The sequence below is a fragment of the Thamnophis elegans genome, chromosome 16, assembly GCF_009769535.1.
Source record: "Thamnophis elegans isolate rThaEle1 chromosome 16, rThaEle1.pri, whole genome shotgun sequence".
NCBI classification, from domain to species: domain Eukaryota; kingdom Metazoa; phylum Chordata; class Lepidosauria; order Squamata; family Colubridae; genus Thamnophis; species Thamnophis elegans.
In genome coordinates, this window is record NC_045556.1 from 29,884,773 (window position 1) to 29,902,393 (window position 17,621).

A 17,621-nucleotide genomic window follows, 5' to 3' on the forward strand; every position below is an offset into this window, starting at 1 on the left:
GAAGGGAGGGAGGGAGGGAAGTTGGAAGAGACCTTGGAGGTCTTCTAGTCCAGCCCCCTGCTCAAGCAGGAGACCCTATACTGTTTTAAGACAAATGGCTGTCCAGGTTCTTCTTCAAAGCTTCCAGTGATGAAGCACCCACAACTACTGGAGGCAAGCAGTCCCACTGGTTCATATTCCTGACTGTCGGGAAATTTCTCCTTAATTCCAGGTAGCTCCTCTCCTGGATTAGTTTCCATCCATTGTTTCTTGTCTGGCCTTCTGGTGCTTTGGAGAATAATTTCCTTTGTGGCAGCCCCTCCAATACTGGAATCCTGCTATCATGTCCCCCCGCTGGTCCTCCTTTTCCCTCGACTAGCCAAACCCAAACCTTGCAACAATTCTAGTTTTAGTCTCCAGGTCTTTAATCCTCTTAGTTGCTCTTCTCTGAACTTTTTCCAAAGTCTCAACATCTTTTTCGGGAACGTGGGGACCAAAACTGGATGCAGCCTTCCAGGGCTGGCCTTACTAAGGCTTTATAAAGAGGTATTAAACACTTTGAGTGATTTTGATGCCTCTACAACCAAAGATTGTGTTAGCGTTTTTGGCTGCGGCCGCACATGGCTGGCTCATGGTTTAAGGGATCGTCCCCTGGGACTCCAAAGTCCATCCCCAAGTGACTGTTTTTGAGCCAGGTTTCGCCTAATCGTTGTTTTTTCCTGCCTGGGTGTAAAACCTTGCTTCTCTCCACATTAAATTTGCACGCTGTTGGATAGGGCCCATTGTCTTGGTGGGAGTTCCACATCCACTCCTGTTTTTAGCCAGTTCTCGCCTAATCTATTCTTGCCGTCTGTAGATCATGTAGAATTGTTGGCGGAAGAAAAACCGAGCTGTAAACCAGGATTTTGGAAAACGCAGGGCGGGCTTCACCTTCAGGGCAAAACTGAACCAACTCAGGACAGATTTAGGCTCTCTGGGCTTAAAAACTGGAGATTGGAGATATAGTTTACTTTATTGTCAATGCACATGGTGTGATGATATTAAAATGCCATCTTCAGTGTAATTGCAATTATAAAAATAAAAAGACAAAACATACATCCTTTACCTTCTATATCAGTGTTTCTCAACCTTGGCCACTTGAAGATGTCCGGACTTCAACTCCCAGAATTCCCCAGCCAGCATTCGCTGGCTGGGGAATTCTGGGAGTTGAAGTCCGGACATCTTCAAGTGGCCAAGGTTGAGAAACACTGTTCTATATAATTGAAATTGAAAACCCCTGAGATTGCACTATACCGTAGAATTCAATATAGTTACTGGCCTGGGATAGAAGCTGTTTTTCAGCCTATTTGTCCGTGTTTTTATTAGTTTAGTTTAGTTTAGTTTTATTGTCACTGCACATCGTAAAATGAAATTAAATGCCGTCTTCAGTGTACATTATAACTATAAAAACAAAACACAAATGCACATCCTTCGCATTCTATACAATTGAAATTGAAAACCCCTGATATTGCATTAATATTGCACTATATGATAGAATTCAACATAGTTACTGGCCTGGGATAGAAGCTGTTTTTCAGACTATTTGTCCTGGTTTTTATTATCCTGTACCGGCTGCCAGATGGTAATAGTTCAAAAAAAGAAAGGGTGCCCAGGATGAGATGGATCTTTAAGGATGTTTTGAACTTTCTTAAGGCAGCGGGAGCTCTGAAGCTCTTCCGAAGAGGGGAGAGGGCAACCCATGATCCTCTGGTCAATGACGTTGACCCTCTGGAGCGCATCCTATCTGTCCCTGTGCAACTGGCAAATCAGACACAGGTGCAGTAACTTAAAATACTCTCTACGGTGCAGCGGTAGAAGGTCACCAGCAGTTTTCCATCCAGTTGTTGTTTCCCAAGAAGTCTCAGGTCGTCTCATCTCTGCTGGGCCCTTTTGACCAGGGCTGCAATGTGAGTATCCCCGGATCAGGTCCTCTTTTTATGACAACACCCAGAAACTTAAAACTGGCCACTTGCTCCACTCGGTCTCCATTGCTAACCAAGGGCTGGATGTCTGATCTATTATTTCTACAGTCCAGTATAAGCTCCTTGGTCTTATTGGGGGTTAAATAAGATACCATCCAAAAATTGAAATCAAGGTTCTCAGGAATCCTGCGTCAAACGTGGGTCAAGGTATTGTCTGGATCGGAGCCGAAAGGAAGTGTGGGGGGGGGGGGCGGGGAAATGTGGAAGAGATTGTACCTTGCATTTGGTGCAGGAGAAGCGCTCGCTGGAGCACAGGGTTGGCGTTGAGCAGGGCTGCCGGACTGGGGGCCTGCAGAGTTAACATCTGTGGCTGAGACGGCGTCACCGTTCTGGGGAAGAAAAGGACCAGAATATAAGTAATCCTTGATTTATAACAGTTCGCTTAGGGACCGTTCGGTGGAGTGGTGCAGTGGCCTAGAGGGAGAGCTCTCGCCTCGCAATCAGGGGGCTGTGAGTTCGATCCTGGGTAGAGGCAGATATTTCACTCTCTGGGCAGACTGAGAATATATCTGCTGAACAAAACTCCGTAGTGGCAATAGGTATGGCATCCGGCCAGTAAACCACCTTCTAGCTCCATTCAGTTGCCCAGACTCCACCCCGAAGGGATTACAGGGTCGTTCAATGAAGGTGATGATAATTTAGTAATCCGTCAGGCACGAGTTACAACCACACTGAAAAAAGGGACTTACGACCGTTTTTCAAACTTAGGACCGTCCCAGCATCCCCACGGTCACATGATTTACATCCGGATGCTTGACAGCGGACTCATATGTATGACAGTCGCAGCATCCCAGGGGGAAATCACATGATCCTCTTTTGCGACCTTAACTTAACAATGGCAAGGATTCACGTAACAACATGGGGGAGGGAGTCGTGAAACGGGGCAAAACTCTCTTCACACACGTTTCATTCAACCACAGAAATTTTGGGGATCAATTGTAGTCGTATGTCAAGGACTACCTGTATTAAAATCCCCTAGCTCCCCCCCCCAAAAAAATGTATGTAAACATCCAGTCTTCCCCCTTCTCCCATCAATGATTGTATTCTATTTGGATTGTGATATTATGGGGTATGTTATTTGTACGCGATGATTTTAATGCTTTGTTTCTGTTGTAAGAGAAAGTCAAGAGTCGCTTGGAAACCAGATACACTACAATACAATAGCAGAGTTGGAAGGGACCTTGGAGGTCTTCTAGTCCAACCCCTGCCTAGACAGGAAACCCTATACGTTTCAGACAAGTGACTATCCAACATCTTCTTAAAGACTTCCAGTGTTGGGGCATTCACAACTTCTGGAGGCAAGCTGTCCCACTGATTAATTGTTCTCACTGTCAGGAAATTCCTCCTCAGGTTGCTTCTCTCCTTGATTAGTTTCCACCCATTGCTTCTTGTTCTACTCTCAGGTGCCTTGGAGAATAGTTTGACTCCCTCTTCTTTGGGGCAACCCCTGAGATATTGGAATCTGCTATCCTGTCTCCCCTAGTCCTTCTTTTCATTAAATTAGACATATCCAATTCCAGCAATCTTTCTTTATATGTTTTAGCCTCCAGTCCCCTCATCCTCTTTGTTGCTCTTCTCTGCACTCTTTCTAGAGTCTCCACATCTTTTCTACATCGTGGTGACCAAAACTGGATGCCGTATTCCAAGTGTGGCATTATTACCAAGGCCTTATAAAGTGGTATTAACCCTTCACGTGATCTTGATTCTCTCCCTCTGTTGATGCAGCCTAGAACTGTGTTGGCTTTTTTGGCAGCTGCTGCACACAGCTGGCTCCTATTTAAATGGTTGTCCACTAGGACTCCAAGATCCCCCTCACAGTTACTACTCTTGAGCAAGGTACCACCTACACTGTACCTGTGCATTTCGTTTGGATGGACAGCAAGTAATAAATAATAAATTCATAACAAACAAACTAATAGCCTCCATCTGCAGTTGCCAAGCTTCCTTGCAAGATGGATGGGCCCCACTTGGTGATTTTCACTGTTGGGGGCCACCACTAAAAAGACGCTGTTAAATGGAACACACTTCAAATTAGAAGGCTAAAAGGGGTTTTGTTTTATTTTATTTTTTTGCAATCCTGGGGACCTCCTCATCTAAAACACACACACACACACATCCCAAAATCCTCAGCATCTGCTCTACGCTTTCTTGACAGATAATCCTGCTTCTTAAAAATCCCTGTGTTTTTGGGGTGCAGGGATGGAAAATGTGCTTTTTAAAAAAGCGATAACCGCCCGCATCGTAGCTGGAGGCCACTGTGGGATCCCTCCGATGTGGGCGTTTCTCTCAGCAGCCGCTCTGCTTAACGACCGAGTCTCCATTGTGGTCACTAAATGTGGACCACTCCTCTACAGCCTCTCTCTGCAGGGCGAAGCATAAAAGTTTCTGCGATCCCTTTGCATAAATGCACACTCTATTGTGCCAGGGCAAGAAAGGAAGCCAAAACATCCATCCTCCACAGCCAGATTCCTACTCTGGGTGGGAGCGATGGGCATTGTAATCCCAAACACCAGGGAGAAGCGTGGGGGAGGTCTATTCTTTTCTTAAGGGTGGGGTGTGCAGAGTTTGCAACCCCGGTTAGGGGCGCTTTGTCGATGGGGTGCCCCCTCCTTAGGTAAGCGGTTCTACGCAGGCTGGGAACATGGGAACAGCAGTCCATGAGCCTTAAGGAACTTGGCTGAACCTTTCCAAGGAAGGCAGCCGCTTCTTTGAGCTCATCCCGTTGTCTCGGAGGAGGAGGAGAGGCAGCCTGGCTGGGGAGCATGGGAACGGCAGTCCATGAGCCTTAAGGATCTTGGCTGCACCTTTCCAAGGAAGACAGCCGATTCCTTTGATCTGGCCAGTGCATCCCCCTGTCTGGTGGGGGAGGGAGGCTGCAGAGGGTCGCCGGCAGGGGAACTCCGTCTGCCCCGCACCCCCAACCTCGCGCCGCCACCCCCCCCAGATCTCCCCGCGGGGGCGCGCAACAACCGCCCCCACCCTTTGGGGTGCAATTACGCACGGCGGCGCGCCAGGCAGCCTCCTGGGGGCGCAGGGCAAGGGGGGCGGCAGGGCGGCGAGCCAGGCAGCGGCCTCCCCGGCAGGGCTTACCGGCTGGGCGTCGGTTGGGGGGGCGGCGGCGGGGTCTGCTGCTGCTGTTGCTGCTGGAGGAGCTGCTGCAAGCGAAGCAGATGCTGCTGGCCGAACATGGCCGGGGAGGAAGACCGCCGGGCGGCCGTCGGGAAGGCGGACCGGGAAGGGAGCCGGCCTCGGCTGGCGGAGGAGGCGGAGGACGAGGAGGAGGCGGAGGCTCTTCCTGGCTCGGCCGGCTCGGGAGCGCGCCTCTTGGGGGCGGAGGCGGAGGGCGGCGCGCAGCTCCGGCCCTGCGCTCCGCCGGCGCCTCTCGTGGCGAGGCTGGGCGCAGCAGCCTTCAACCCCCCTCCCCCCCGCCATACACACCCCCTCCTCCTCCCCAATCCGAGGGTCTTTCCAGCCCCCCCCTCCCCGCCTGTCCAAGCCCCAGGGGTGCAAGGAGGAGGAGAAGGAGACTAGGCGGAGCGGGGGGAGGGATTAGATGGCCCGACCCTCTTCGACGTTTTAAAACTAGTTGGGGGGAATTCGTAAGTCCTGCTCTCTCAAGGCTGGATTTTAGCTAATAAGATCCTTCCATTCTGTCTGTCTGTCTGTCTGTCTATCTATCCATCTATCTATTCATCTATATCTACATCTACATTTACAGCATCTACATCTATCTATCTACATTACATCTATCAATCTACGTTACATCTATCTCTATCTATCTATCTATCTATCTATCTATCTATCTATCTATCTATCTATCTATCTATCTATCTATCTACATCTATCTATTCATCTATTCTTATCTATCTATCTATCTATCTATCTATCTATCTATCTATCTATCTATCTATCTATCTATCTATCTGTCTGTCTGTCTGTATCTACATCTATCTATATCTATCTCTATCTATCCATCCATCCATCTATTCATCTGTATCTATTCATATCTATCTATCTATCTATCTATCTATCTATCTATCTATATCTATCTATTCATCTATTCTTATCTATCTATCTGTATCTACATCTATCTCTATCTATCCATCCATCCATCTATTCATCTATGTATCTATTCATATCTATCTATCTATCATCTATCTATCTATCTATCTATCTATCTATCTATCTATCTATCTCATCTATCTATCTACATCTACATTTACAGCATACATCTATCTATCCATCCATCTATTAATCTATCTATGTGTCTATCTATTCATCTCTATCTATCTATCCATTATTCATCTATCTATGTATCTATCTATTCATCTCTATCCATCCATCCATCCATCCATCTATCTATCATCTATCTGTTTCTTTCAAATCTATCTGACATCTATTTCATCTATCTACTTATCTAATCGGCCTATCATGTCTATTTACTATGTCTGTCTGTCTGTCTGTCTGTCTGTCTGTCTATCTGTCTACTTGATCATGTATATCTATCTGTGTCTGTCTCTTGTCTAATCTATCATCTGCCTACTTAACTACCTATCTAATGTCTATTTCATTTATCTAATCTATCATGTCTATTTACCATATCTGTCTGTCTATTATCTACCTATTATCTATCTCATCCATCTAGCTCTCTAATTGATCGTGTGTATCTATCTACATCAGTCTCTGTCTAATCTACTTATCTACCTATCTATTTCGTCTGCCTACCTCTCTCATTGGCCTATCATGTCTATTTACCATGTCTTTCTGTCTGTCTATCATCTACCTACCTACCTATTATCTATCTCATCCATCTAGCTATCTAATTGGCCATGTATTTCTATTTATGTCTTTGTCTGTCTAATCTATCATCTATCTACCTACCTACCTACCTACCATCTATTTCATTTACCTATCTAATCTGTCTATCATGTCTATCTGCCTGCCTGTCTGTCTATCATCTACTTACCTATCTATTTATCTACCTATCTATTTAAACACACACACACACACACACACACACACACACACGTAGATTTTCACGGGTGTAGGTATACTGGTCTTGTTGTATTCTGGTCTTTTCCCAAGTAAGAGTAAGATTGTCTTGGCAACGTTTCAGCGAGGTCTCACTCGCCATCTTCACGGGAAAAGACCAGAATACAACAGGACCAGCATATATATATAGCATATATATGTATATATATAAATACACACACACACACACACACATATACTGGAGTGTTATGTGTCAAAGCACCTGGTATGCCCAAATATGGGAGGGTGCATACTGCTTCCCTTTTAAATAGCTTGAAATAGATCTATACTAGTCTCCATTTATTTTTCAGCAAAAAATATGCAACATATATACATACATATATATTCTACCTAACATCTGTCTGTCTGTCTGTCTGTCTACCTATCTATCATATCTACCTACCTACCTACCTATCTATCATCTATCATCTATCATCTATCATATCTACCTATCTACCTACCTATCTATCTATATCTACCTACCTACCTACCTACCTACTGCCTGCCTATCTCTATCTATCTATCTATCTATCTATCTATCTATCTATCTATCTATCTATCTATCTATCTATCTATCTATCATATCTATCTACCTACCTACCTACCTACCTACCTACCTACCTACCTACATATATATCTATCAGACACAATTCCATAGCTGTTGGGACTGTACATTTCTATTAAACGAATCCTAATCTTTCGCCCTCTTCCATAAAATTGTTTCCTTTCGGGGTTTGTTTTGAAGCAGCTGCCTAAATTCTCCTCCGTAGGAGGAACTGATATTCTTTCCACCTTGAAAACCGAGGTAAGGTCACTGCCAACAGACAACCGGTATTTACGGGAACAAATGAGCGCCACAAGGTCTTTTTTAAAGGAAAACCTTGGCAGAAGGTAAAGATCTGCTGAGCACCCACGCAGACCAGCTCCCCCTCCCAACACCTCCACCTGGACTTTGCCAGCTGCCACTAGCTGATGCCCAGCCCGAGTAGGTTTGCCACAAAAGTTAAATTTTTCAAAGCCCACAATTGTTGCCATGTCAACGGATCTTGCATCCTTGCTTGGAGAAGCTACTGAAAAACAGGAAATTATGAGGGTGGCAAAATGTTGGATCCTTTTGGGCCTGGCAGGAGTAGTAGGGCAGATTTAAGTCTGACGCAAGTGTTGGGTATGGCAGGACTCACTTATATATTGGATAAATTTTATACATGGGGGGAGGATAAGGGAGAAGAGGAAGAAAGAAAAGGAAGACCAGAAGAAGGAGGAGAAAAGGGACAATAATGGCAAAAAAGGAAAAGGGGAAAAAGAAGCAAGAGGAGGAGAAGGAAGAAGAAGAGGAGTCGAGAAGAAGAATGGGAAGAAGAGGAGGAGAAGCAGAAGGAGGAGGAGGATGGGAAGAAGAAGGAAGAAGAAAAGAGGAGGAGCAGGAGGAGGCGAACAGGAAAAAGAAGGGGAAGAAGAAGGAAGAAGAAAAAGGAGAAGCAGAAGGAAGAAGAGGAGGAGAAGCAGAAGGAGGAGGAGGATGGGAAGAAGAAGGAAGAAGAAAAGAGGAGGAGCAGGAGAAGCAGAAGAAAGGAGGAGGAAGAAGAAGGAAGAAGAGGAGGAGAAGCAGGAGGATAACAGGAAGAAGAAGGGGAAGAAGAAAGAAGAAGAAAAAGGAGAAGCAGAAGGAAGAAGAAGAGGAGGAGGAGACGCAAAAGAAGCAGGAGGAGGAGAAAGGGAAGAAGGAAGAAGAAAAGAAGAGGAGGAGAAGCAGAAGAAAGGAGAAGGAAGAAGAAGTAAATAGAGGAGAAGGAGAAGAATAAGCAGGAGGAGAAGGAGAAAAAGAGGAAGAAGGAAGAAGAAAAAGGAGACGCAGAAAGAAGAAGGAAGAAGAAGTGGAGGAGGAGGAGGAGGAGGAGGAGGAGGAGAAGCAGAAGAAGCAGGTGGAGGAGAAGGGGATGATGAAGAAGAAGAAGATTATTTTGGAACTCCACTGGCCTTACAGGGTCTCCTGCAGGAGACTAGATGACCTCCAAGGTCCCTTCCAACTCTTGTTATTCTGTTCAAGTTGGCCAGATTAAGAAACATCCACTGGGGCCTGGTTTCTCTCCTGGCTTAAAGGCCCTAAAACTGAATTGTGGTTTAACTCAAAGGGGGAGGGTGGCTTCTGCTGATCCCCAGCGCCCCCCCCTATTTTGGGCTTCCAGCCCTTTCTGCATCCGTGTGTGGGTGTGTCCTCCATCAGGACTAGCCTTATTTTAATACCCACACAAAAGGACAGAAGGATCCTAGCAGATGGCTCCCACCCAGATTCTCAAAATTAGTCTGGGGGGGGGGGGGTTGGCTCTTGCGAGAAAAGATCATCTCCATCCCAAAGCCATGCTTAGCTCCCCTTCGGCACAGCCAGAGAGACATGGAGACACGGATGCAAAAATTCATCGTGGGGATTAAAAGCAGATTAAAAGGAAGAAAAACAGAAACACAAAAGGGGGAATCCTTATGCCATTTTCTAAAACTGACCTCCACCACGTGGGGGAAAGTCACTTCCTTTCAGCCAAGATCACCGATGCAAGTTAACCCATTTCTGTTTGTTTGTTTGTTTGTTTTGTTTCTCTGGACAAGTTTCTAGTCCCTTGCATGGATCCCAGTTTAGGCAAACCATTATTCAAGGCAGGGACACAAATAAAAGAGAACTGGTAAGCAGAACTGATATTTATCCCTCTGTTAAAAAAAAAGAAAAAAAGAACAGAACAGAACAGAACAGAATAACAGAGTTGGAAGGGTCCTTGAGGTCATCTAGTCCAACCCCCTCATCGAAGCAGAAGACCCTACACCGTCCCTGACAGATGGCATTCGTCTCCTCTTGAAAACCTCCAGGGATGAAGCTCCCACAACTTCCAAAGGCAATTTCTGCTCCATTGAATAAATATAGAATAATAAAGTTGGAAGGGCCCTTGTAGGTCATCTAGTCCAACCCCCCTCCGCCCAAGCAGGAGACCCTACACCATTTCTGACAGATGGCAGTCCGGTCTCCTCTTGAAAGCCTCCAGTGATGAAGCTCCCACAACTTCAGGAGGCAACTTCTGTTCCATGGGTCGATTGAAGAATCAGAGTTTGTTTGAATTTCCCAACAGCCCTAGGAGGTAGGAAAGTTTTACATTGGCCAATGCCTTCCTTTTTCCTGGGGGGGGGGCTCCAACTGGCTTCCCAGCTTTTGCATTCACAGGCCCCCTTTCTGCTCTTCCCCTCCCTTAGTTTTCCCCCCTCTGGGATGTGTTCACCAATGAGGAACCTGGGTTCAATCACCCCCACATGAATTAAAACGTAAACCAAGCCCCCTCTCTCTCCCTCCCTCCTTCTCTCTCTCTTTCTCTTTCTCTCTCTCTCTCTCTCACTCTCTCTCTCTCTCTCTCTCGCTCTCTCTCTCTCGCTCTCTTCTCTCCCTCTCTCTGTCTCTCCCACCTCCCTATCTCTTGTTCTCTATCTCCTCTCTCTGTCTCTCCCCCTCCTGTTTCCTTCCTCTCTCCCTCTCCTCTCTCTTTTTCTTTCTCTCTCTCTCTCTCTCTCTCTCTCTCTCTCTCGTTCTCTTTCTACCCCTCTCCTCTTTCCTTCCTCTCTCTCCCCCTCTCTCTTTTTCTTTCTCTCTCTCTCCTCTCTCTCTCTCTTTCTCTCCCTCTCTCTCTTCCCCCTCTCTTCCTCTCTCTCTCTCTCTTTCGTTCTCTTTCTCCCCCTCTCCTCTTTCCTTCCTCTCTCTCTTTCTCTCTCTCCCCCTCCACCCTCAAGCCCATCCTGCCCGTCCCTCCGCAAAAGCACAACCCCCGCGGAGACGCCAGTTCGAATCCCGCCACGTCTGAACGCCGCAATTTGGCTCTTGTGGTGGGGAAGGCGGCGGGAGGAGGGCAGGGGAGGATGATTCGGTAAAAGGCCGCCCCCCGGCTGGGCTCGATCCAGAACTACAATGCCCATGATGCTCTCCGGGACAAGGCTCCTGCCTGCTGCCCGCTAGCGGTGGCCGCGAGAACGAGGACCCAGGTAGCGACGGAGGTGCCAGCCGGCTTGTCTTCGGCTGCCGCAGAGCTCCGGAGCCAGGCGGGCAGCGCGGCTGGCCGGAGGGCCGCACGGTTGGCCGGAGATCCACGAAAGGTGCTCTAAGAGGCAGGGGAGCCGGCGAGGCTCGGATTTCTCCCCCTTCCGAGGGGCGCAGATTCCCCTCCGATGAGCATCCCGGGGTCTCCTTGAGACCAGCCGCCCGCAGAAGCGACCTCCGCCGCAGCAGCAGCGCCAGCGCCGCCGCAATCATGGGCAACCGGGGCATGGAAGATCTCATCCCCTTGGTCAACCGCCTGCAGGATGCCTTCTCCGCCATCGGGCAGAATGCCAACCTGGACCTGCCCCAGATCGCCGTGGTTGGGGGGCAGAGCGCCGGCAAGAGCTCCGTGCTGGAGAATTTCGTGGGGAGGTAAATTCATTGGGGAAGGGGGTTTGGGGGGGAGCGGGTCGCGCGCCTGGTCAACAGGGGGATTTGCAAGGGGACGGGGGCTGGGTGGGGTGGGTCTCTCGGCTTGAAGGAAAACCCCCTCCTCCTGCCTTATGGCTTTCTATTGGGGGGGGAGAAAGGAGAGAAAGAGGGGGGAGAGAGAAAAAGAAAGAGAGAAGGAGAGAGACAGAGGAAGGAGAGAGAAGGAGGGAGAGAAAGAGAGAGGAGAGGGAGAGAAAGGAGAAAGAAAGAGATAGAGAAAGGGAGGGGGAGAGAGAGAGAAAGAAAAAGAGAGGAGGGGAGAGAGGAAAGAGAAGGAGGGAGAGAGAGAACGAAAGAAAGAAAGAGAGCGGGAGAAAGAGAAAGAACGAGAGAAGGGGGAAGAGAGGGAGGAAGAGAAAGAGAGAGAGAAGGAGGGAGAGAGAGAGAAAGAAAATAGAGGAGAGGGAGAGAGGAAGGAAAGAGAAGGAGCGGGAGAGAAAGAGAGATGAAAGGGGGAGAAAGAGAGAGAACGGGAAATAGGGAGAGGGAGAGAAGAGAGAAGAGAGGGAGAGAGAGAAGGAGGGAGGGAGAGAGAGAGAGAGAGAGAGAGAAAGACTCGGGGAATGCGTCTTTTGAGCCAGGAGGCTTAATGGCTGATTCTCCCTTCCTCCACCCCCCCCCCGGGGAAAAAAACCCCACCCCCACCCTAGGATGCTATGCATAGAGACGCATCGGGAGGGGCCATTCTTTCTCCCCCCCCTTCAATCCCCGGCAAGGATTCCATCTTTTCCACCCGTCCTCCGATTGACACATTGCAGATGCTTGTGGGAGGGGGGAAAACTGTCGCCTCCCCCCCCCCCAAAAAAAACAGAGGGGGGGAGAAAAAATCGCTTGACAGCTGACATTCTGCCCTTGATCCGACTGCTAGACTCCTTTCCATTTCCATACCTAAAATGTATATTTAATATATACGTGTTCTGTTTTGTGTGTGTGTGTGTGTCTGTGTTTTGTGTGTGTGTTGTATGTGTGTTTGTGTGTGTATGTGTGTGTGTGTGTGTGTGTTGCACAGATGCTGAAATCCGGAGCTTAAGCTTGGATTTGCGCTGCAGGAGAGAACGCAGGAGGGTTTAGCCGGCACTCGGATCTGGGCATATTTCAAGCAATTGACAAGGCGGGGAAGGGGTGGGATGGGGGGGTAGCCGTGCCCACCCCTCTCTTCTTCTCCCCTCCCCTCCTTCGGAGGGATTTGCCAGGCACGCGCGCAGAGAGAGAGGGAGAGAGAGAGAGACGCGCGCGCACACACACACACACACACAGAGAAAGGAGCCATTTGTTGGAAAGCATCAAGCTGCGCCTACCCGGCGTTGGCGCAAAAGATTATTTAACCGTTCTAATCCTAAACGCTTTAGTTATCTAGCTGCAGCGGTTGGGGGGGGGGGTGTAGCTGCGCGCAGGAAAACATCTTTTTCTGTTTTCATCCTCCCTCCTTCCTTTCTTCCTTCTCAGATTATTTTCCATATCTTCCTTCTCTTTTTCCTCCCCTTCCTCCCTCCCTCCCTCTCCTTCCACTCTCCCTCCCTCTCTTTCTTTCCTTCCTACCTGTCTCTCTTCATCCCTCCCTCTTTCCTTCTTTCCACCCTCCCTCCTTGCCTCCTTCTCTCTTGCCTGCCTCCCCCCTGCCTCCCCCACCCTCCTTCCTTCCTTCCTTCCTTCCTTCCTCCCTTCCTTCCTTCTCAGAATACATTCCATATCTTCCTTCTCTCTTTTTCCTTTCCTCTCCTCTTCTTCCATCCTTCCTTCCATCCTGTCTCCCTCCCTCCTCCCTCTCCTTCTTTCCTTCCACATTCCCACTCTCCTTCCTTCCTTCCTGGCTGTTGTCCTCTTCCCTCCTTCCCTCCCTCCTTCCTCTTTCTTTCCTTCCTTCCACCCTCCCTCCCTGCCTCCTTCTCTCCTTCCTGCCTGCCTCCCCCCTGCCTCCCCCTCCCCTCCTTCCCTCTTTCCTTCCTTCCTTCTCAGAATATATTCCATATCTTCCTTTTCTCTTTTTCATCTCCTTTCTTTCTTTCCTTCCTTCCTGTCTCCCTCCCTCCTTTCCTTCCATCGTCCCCTCCCCCTCTCCTTCCTTCCTTCCTGACTTCACCCTCCCTCCTTCCTTCCTCTTTCCTTCCTTCCCTCCCTCTCTCCCTCCTTCCTTCCACCTTCTCTCCCTCCTTTCTCTCTTTATTTCTTCCTCTCTTTCTTTCTTTCTTTCTTCCCTCCTGTTGCTGATGCTGATGCTTTTTCGGATGGGGGCAGGGGGCAGGGAGAGAAATGTTTTGGCCAGAGAGCCATACCTGGTGATGGTGCGAAGGCATTTTGCCCAGAAGGGCCTTCCGCCAAAGCAGAAGCCTCAGCACTGTTATGCCATCTCAAGGATGCACTTAAATATTGCTTTGGGGGGGGGGCAACAGCAGGAGGACAGCGCTCCCTCCTTCTTTTCCAGTGGCCTCAATCAGTTTTTCCAACGTGGGCACCTGTCCTGGCCACCCTCTCCCTCTGTTTCCCAGCCCAGACGGTGAAAATGAAGCGGGCATCTGCTCCTGCATTAAAATCCTTGGGGGTCTCGTCAAGAAACCCATTGCAGGGCAGATCCTTTCCTGTTTTCCTCCACCCCCTGCCCTCTGTTTACAAGTCTTCCCTGGACCCGGGCAATCCAGTGCCTGGTGCCAGCCAGAGCTCCCCAGGGGTAGGGGGAGGGATGCAAGGGGCAGGGACCAAAATCTCTGGCAAATGAAAACATGGAGCTTCACATCCTCCGAGTTGGGGACATTCCCCTCCCCCCACCAACCATGTCAGAAAATGCCAGCAAGACATTAAATATGTCTACCTATCTACATCTCTCTCTCTCTCTCTCTCTCTTTCTCTCTCGCTCTCTCTCTCTATCTCTATATCTATCTATCTATCTATCTATCGCTCTATCGCTCTATCTATCTATCTATCTATCTATCTATCTATCTATCTATCTATCTATCACTCTTATCGCTCTATTGCTCTATCATCTATCTATCTATCTATCTATCTATCTATCTATCTATCTATCTATCTATCTATCTATCTATCTATCACTCTTATCGCTCTATTGCTCTATCTATCTCTATCTATCTATCTATCTATCTATCTATCTATCTATCTATCTATCTATCTATCTATCTAGCCATTCAGCCATCTATCTACCTATTTACCTATCTACCTATCTCTATCTAATCTCTCTCTATTCTCTCTCTCTCTCTCCATTCATCTATCTATCTATCTAATTCTCTCTCTCCCCCTCTCTCTATTCTATCTATCTATCTATCTATCTATCTATCTATCTATCTATCTATCTATCTATCTATCTATCTATCTATCTACCTATCTCTTTATCTATCTATCCAGCCATTCATTCAGCCATCTATCTATTTACCTATCTACCTATCTCTATCTAAACTCTCTCTCTTCTCTCTCTCTCTCTCTCTCTGTCCATCTATTTATCATCTATCTATCTATCTATCTATCTATCTATCTATCTATCTATCTATCTATCTATCCAGCCATTCAGCCATCTACCTATCTCTATCTAATCTCTCTCTCTCTCTCTCTCTCTCTCTCTCTCTCTCTCTCTCTCCCTACCTACCTACCTTACCTACCTACCTACCTATCTCTATCTAATATCTCTCTATTCTGTCTCTCTATCCATTCATCCATCCATCTATCTATCCATCCATCCATCCATCCATCAAAATTCATGTGACCTTCATATCTGCCTCCAGGGAAGCTTCTGCAAATGGCAGATTATGCGTGAGGCCAAACAGATGGCTGGCCATGCAGCTCCAAGGGGGGGCAGCAGGGGTGGACCCTGTGCTGAGCCCCCTTTTGCTCTGGGGATGCCCCTTGATTTCCCCCTAGAGAAATAAACCTATCAAAATGGACATGGGTTTTTTTTGGACAAACGCCCCCTCCCCACAATGTGTTGATGGCCAGATTCTTCCTGCCTCCCTTCTTAAAATAAGATGATGTTAAAGGAGGGGGAGGGGGTTTCCTGGGAGAGAATTCCAGATCCAATCTGGTTGAAGAGCAGATGGTCTTAAAAGCAGGGATTGGAGGTGCAGAGCCAGAGGACCCAAACAGAAGGAATCCGAGGTGCTTTTTGGGGTGCGGGGATGTGGGGGGAATCGGGGAGTCATTCGGTTTTTCTTCTTCCTATCTCCTCCATGATGAATTGGCTGCTCTTCGAGCATTTTCTTCATTGTCTAAGGGAAAATGTGATTCTCAACCCCCCCCCCCTCCGTAACAAAACGCTGTTGTGTAATCAGCAGAAAAGAGGGAGAGAGAAAGGAGGATGGAGTGAGTGTGTGAGGAGGTCGGTTACTCCTGCATGACTGGTCTTGGGCCTGGTGAAAAATTTCATCAGGAAGGAAGGAACGAAGAAAAGAAGGAAGGAAAAGGAAGGAAGGAGAGGAAAAAGAGATGAGAGAAGAAAGGAAGATATGGAAAATATTCTGAGGAGGAGGGAGGGAGGGGAGGAGGGAGGGAGGAAGGAGAGGAAAAGAGATGAGAGAAGGAAAGAAGGTATAGAAAATATTCTGAGAAGGGGGAAGGGAGGGAGGAGAGGAAAAAGAGAGATGAGGGAAGGAAGATATAGAAAATATTCTAAGGAGGAGGAGGGAGGGAGGGGAGGAGGGAGGAAGGAAGGAAGGAGAGGAAAAGAGATGAGAGAAGGAAGGAAGATATGGAAAATATTCTGAGAAGGGGGAAGGGAGGGAGGGCCTTCTCTGTGGCTGCTCCGGCCCTCTGGAACGATCTCCCCGTGGAGATTCGGACCCTCACCACCCTTCAGGCTTTCCGCAAAGCTATCAAGACCTGGCTGTTCCGGCAGGCCTGGGGCTGATGAGTTCCCAGCCCCACTCGAATTGTTGCGACTGTTGCGTTGTTTTTAAGCTGTTTTTTGTATTTGTTTTTGTCTTTGTTTGTTGTTGTATTCCCCCCCACACACCTTGTTTGTTAGCCGCCCCGAGTCCCTTGGGAATAGGGCGACATACAAGTGTAATAAACATACATACAACAAATATACATACATACAGGGAAGGAGAGAGGGAGGAAGGAGAGCAAAAAGAGAGATGAAGAAAGGAAGATATGGAAAATATTCTGAGACGGAAGGAAGGAGGGAAGGAGGGAGAGAGAGTAGAAGGAAGGAAGGAAGGAAGGAAGGAGGGAGGGAGGGAGGGAGGGAGGGATGGAGGGAGGGAGGGAGGGAGGGAGGGAGGATGGAAAGAGACATTGGAAAAGGACCTTCCTTCCTTCTTTCCTACCTATTTATCCACCCAATTTAAACCTTCTCTTTTTAGGCTGATCCATTCTCTTGGGATAACTTTATCGGATTTCAGTCTGTTTTTCTCCTTCTCCTGTAAATTGCCCTGGGTTCCTTTGGGAAGACAGCCCCACGTGATACTCCTGCTTTCTCACAAGGCTTACAGTGTCCACTGCCTGAAGGGATGCCTCAAGGTGTCGAGGGAAGGGCTGTGCGTGATTCATCTTGGTTCTACATTTGCCTCGATGGGTGCCTCAGTTTCCCTGCTGGGCATTCTGGATTTGATTTACCCTTTGAAGCCAGCAGACTTTCTCTGAGGGTGGGGGCAAATCAGGAGATATAATATACAGATAGTCTTCAACTTAAAAAGGACGCGGTGGCTCAGGGGCTAAGACGCTGAGCTTGTCGATCAGAAAGGTCGGCAGTTCGAATCCCTAGCATTGCGTAACGGAGTGAGCTCCTGTTGTCTTGTCCCAGCTTCTGCCAACCTAGCAGTTCGAAAGCACATAAAAAATGCAAGTAGAAAAATAGGTACCACCTTTGGAGGGAAGGGAACAGCGTTCTATGCACCTTCGGCGTTGAGTCATGCCGGCCACATGACCACGGGAATGTCTTCGGATAGCGCTGGCTCTCCGGCTTTGAAACGGAGATGAGCAGCACCCCCTAGAGTCGGGAACGATTAGCACGCATGTGCGAAGGGAACCTTTATGTTTACCTAGTCTTCAACTTACAGCAATCCGTTTAGTTAAAAATTTCAATGGCTCTGAAAAAAGCCATTTTTCACACTTAACGACCGTTGCATCATACCCAACAGTCCGTGATCAGA

At 48.0% G+C, this 17,621-nt stretch overlaps 2 protein-coding genes across 2 annotated transcripts in view; one reads left to right on the top strand and one right to left on the bottom strand.

The window, feature by feature from the left end:
• The window catches only part of CIZ1 (CDKN1A interacting zinc finger protein 1), a 28,722-nt gene extending 23,412 nt beyond the window's left edge, over positions 1-5,310 (bottom strand). Inside the window, exons 1-2 of the mRNA XM_032233476.1 lie at positions 5,091-5,310; positions 2,217-2,329 (exon numbers count right to left, since the gene is read on the bottom strand). Of these exons, the coding sequence (XP_032089367.1) occupies positions 2,217-2,329; positions 5,091-5,188 (211 nt within the window). The 5' untranslated portion in view covers positions 5,189-5,310. The remainder of the gene's footprint in view (positions 1-2,216; positions 2,330-5,090) is intronic.
• A 5,421-nt stretch (positions 5,311-10,731) lies between these two features.
• The window catches only part of DNM1 (dynamin 1), a 107,293-nt gene continuing 100,403 nt past the window's right edge, over positions 10,732-17,621 (top strand). The window contains exon 1 of the mRNA XM_032232889.1: positions 10,732-11,469. Coding sequence (XP_032088780.1) covers positions 11,309-11,469 — 161 coding nt within the window. The 5' untranslated portion in view covers positions 10,732-11,308. The remainder of the gene's footprint in view (positions 11,470-17,621) is intronic.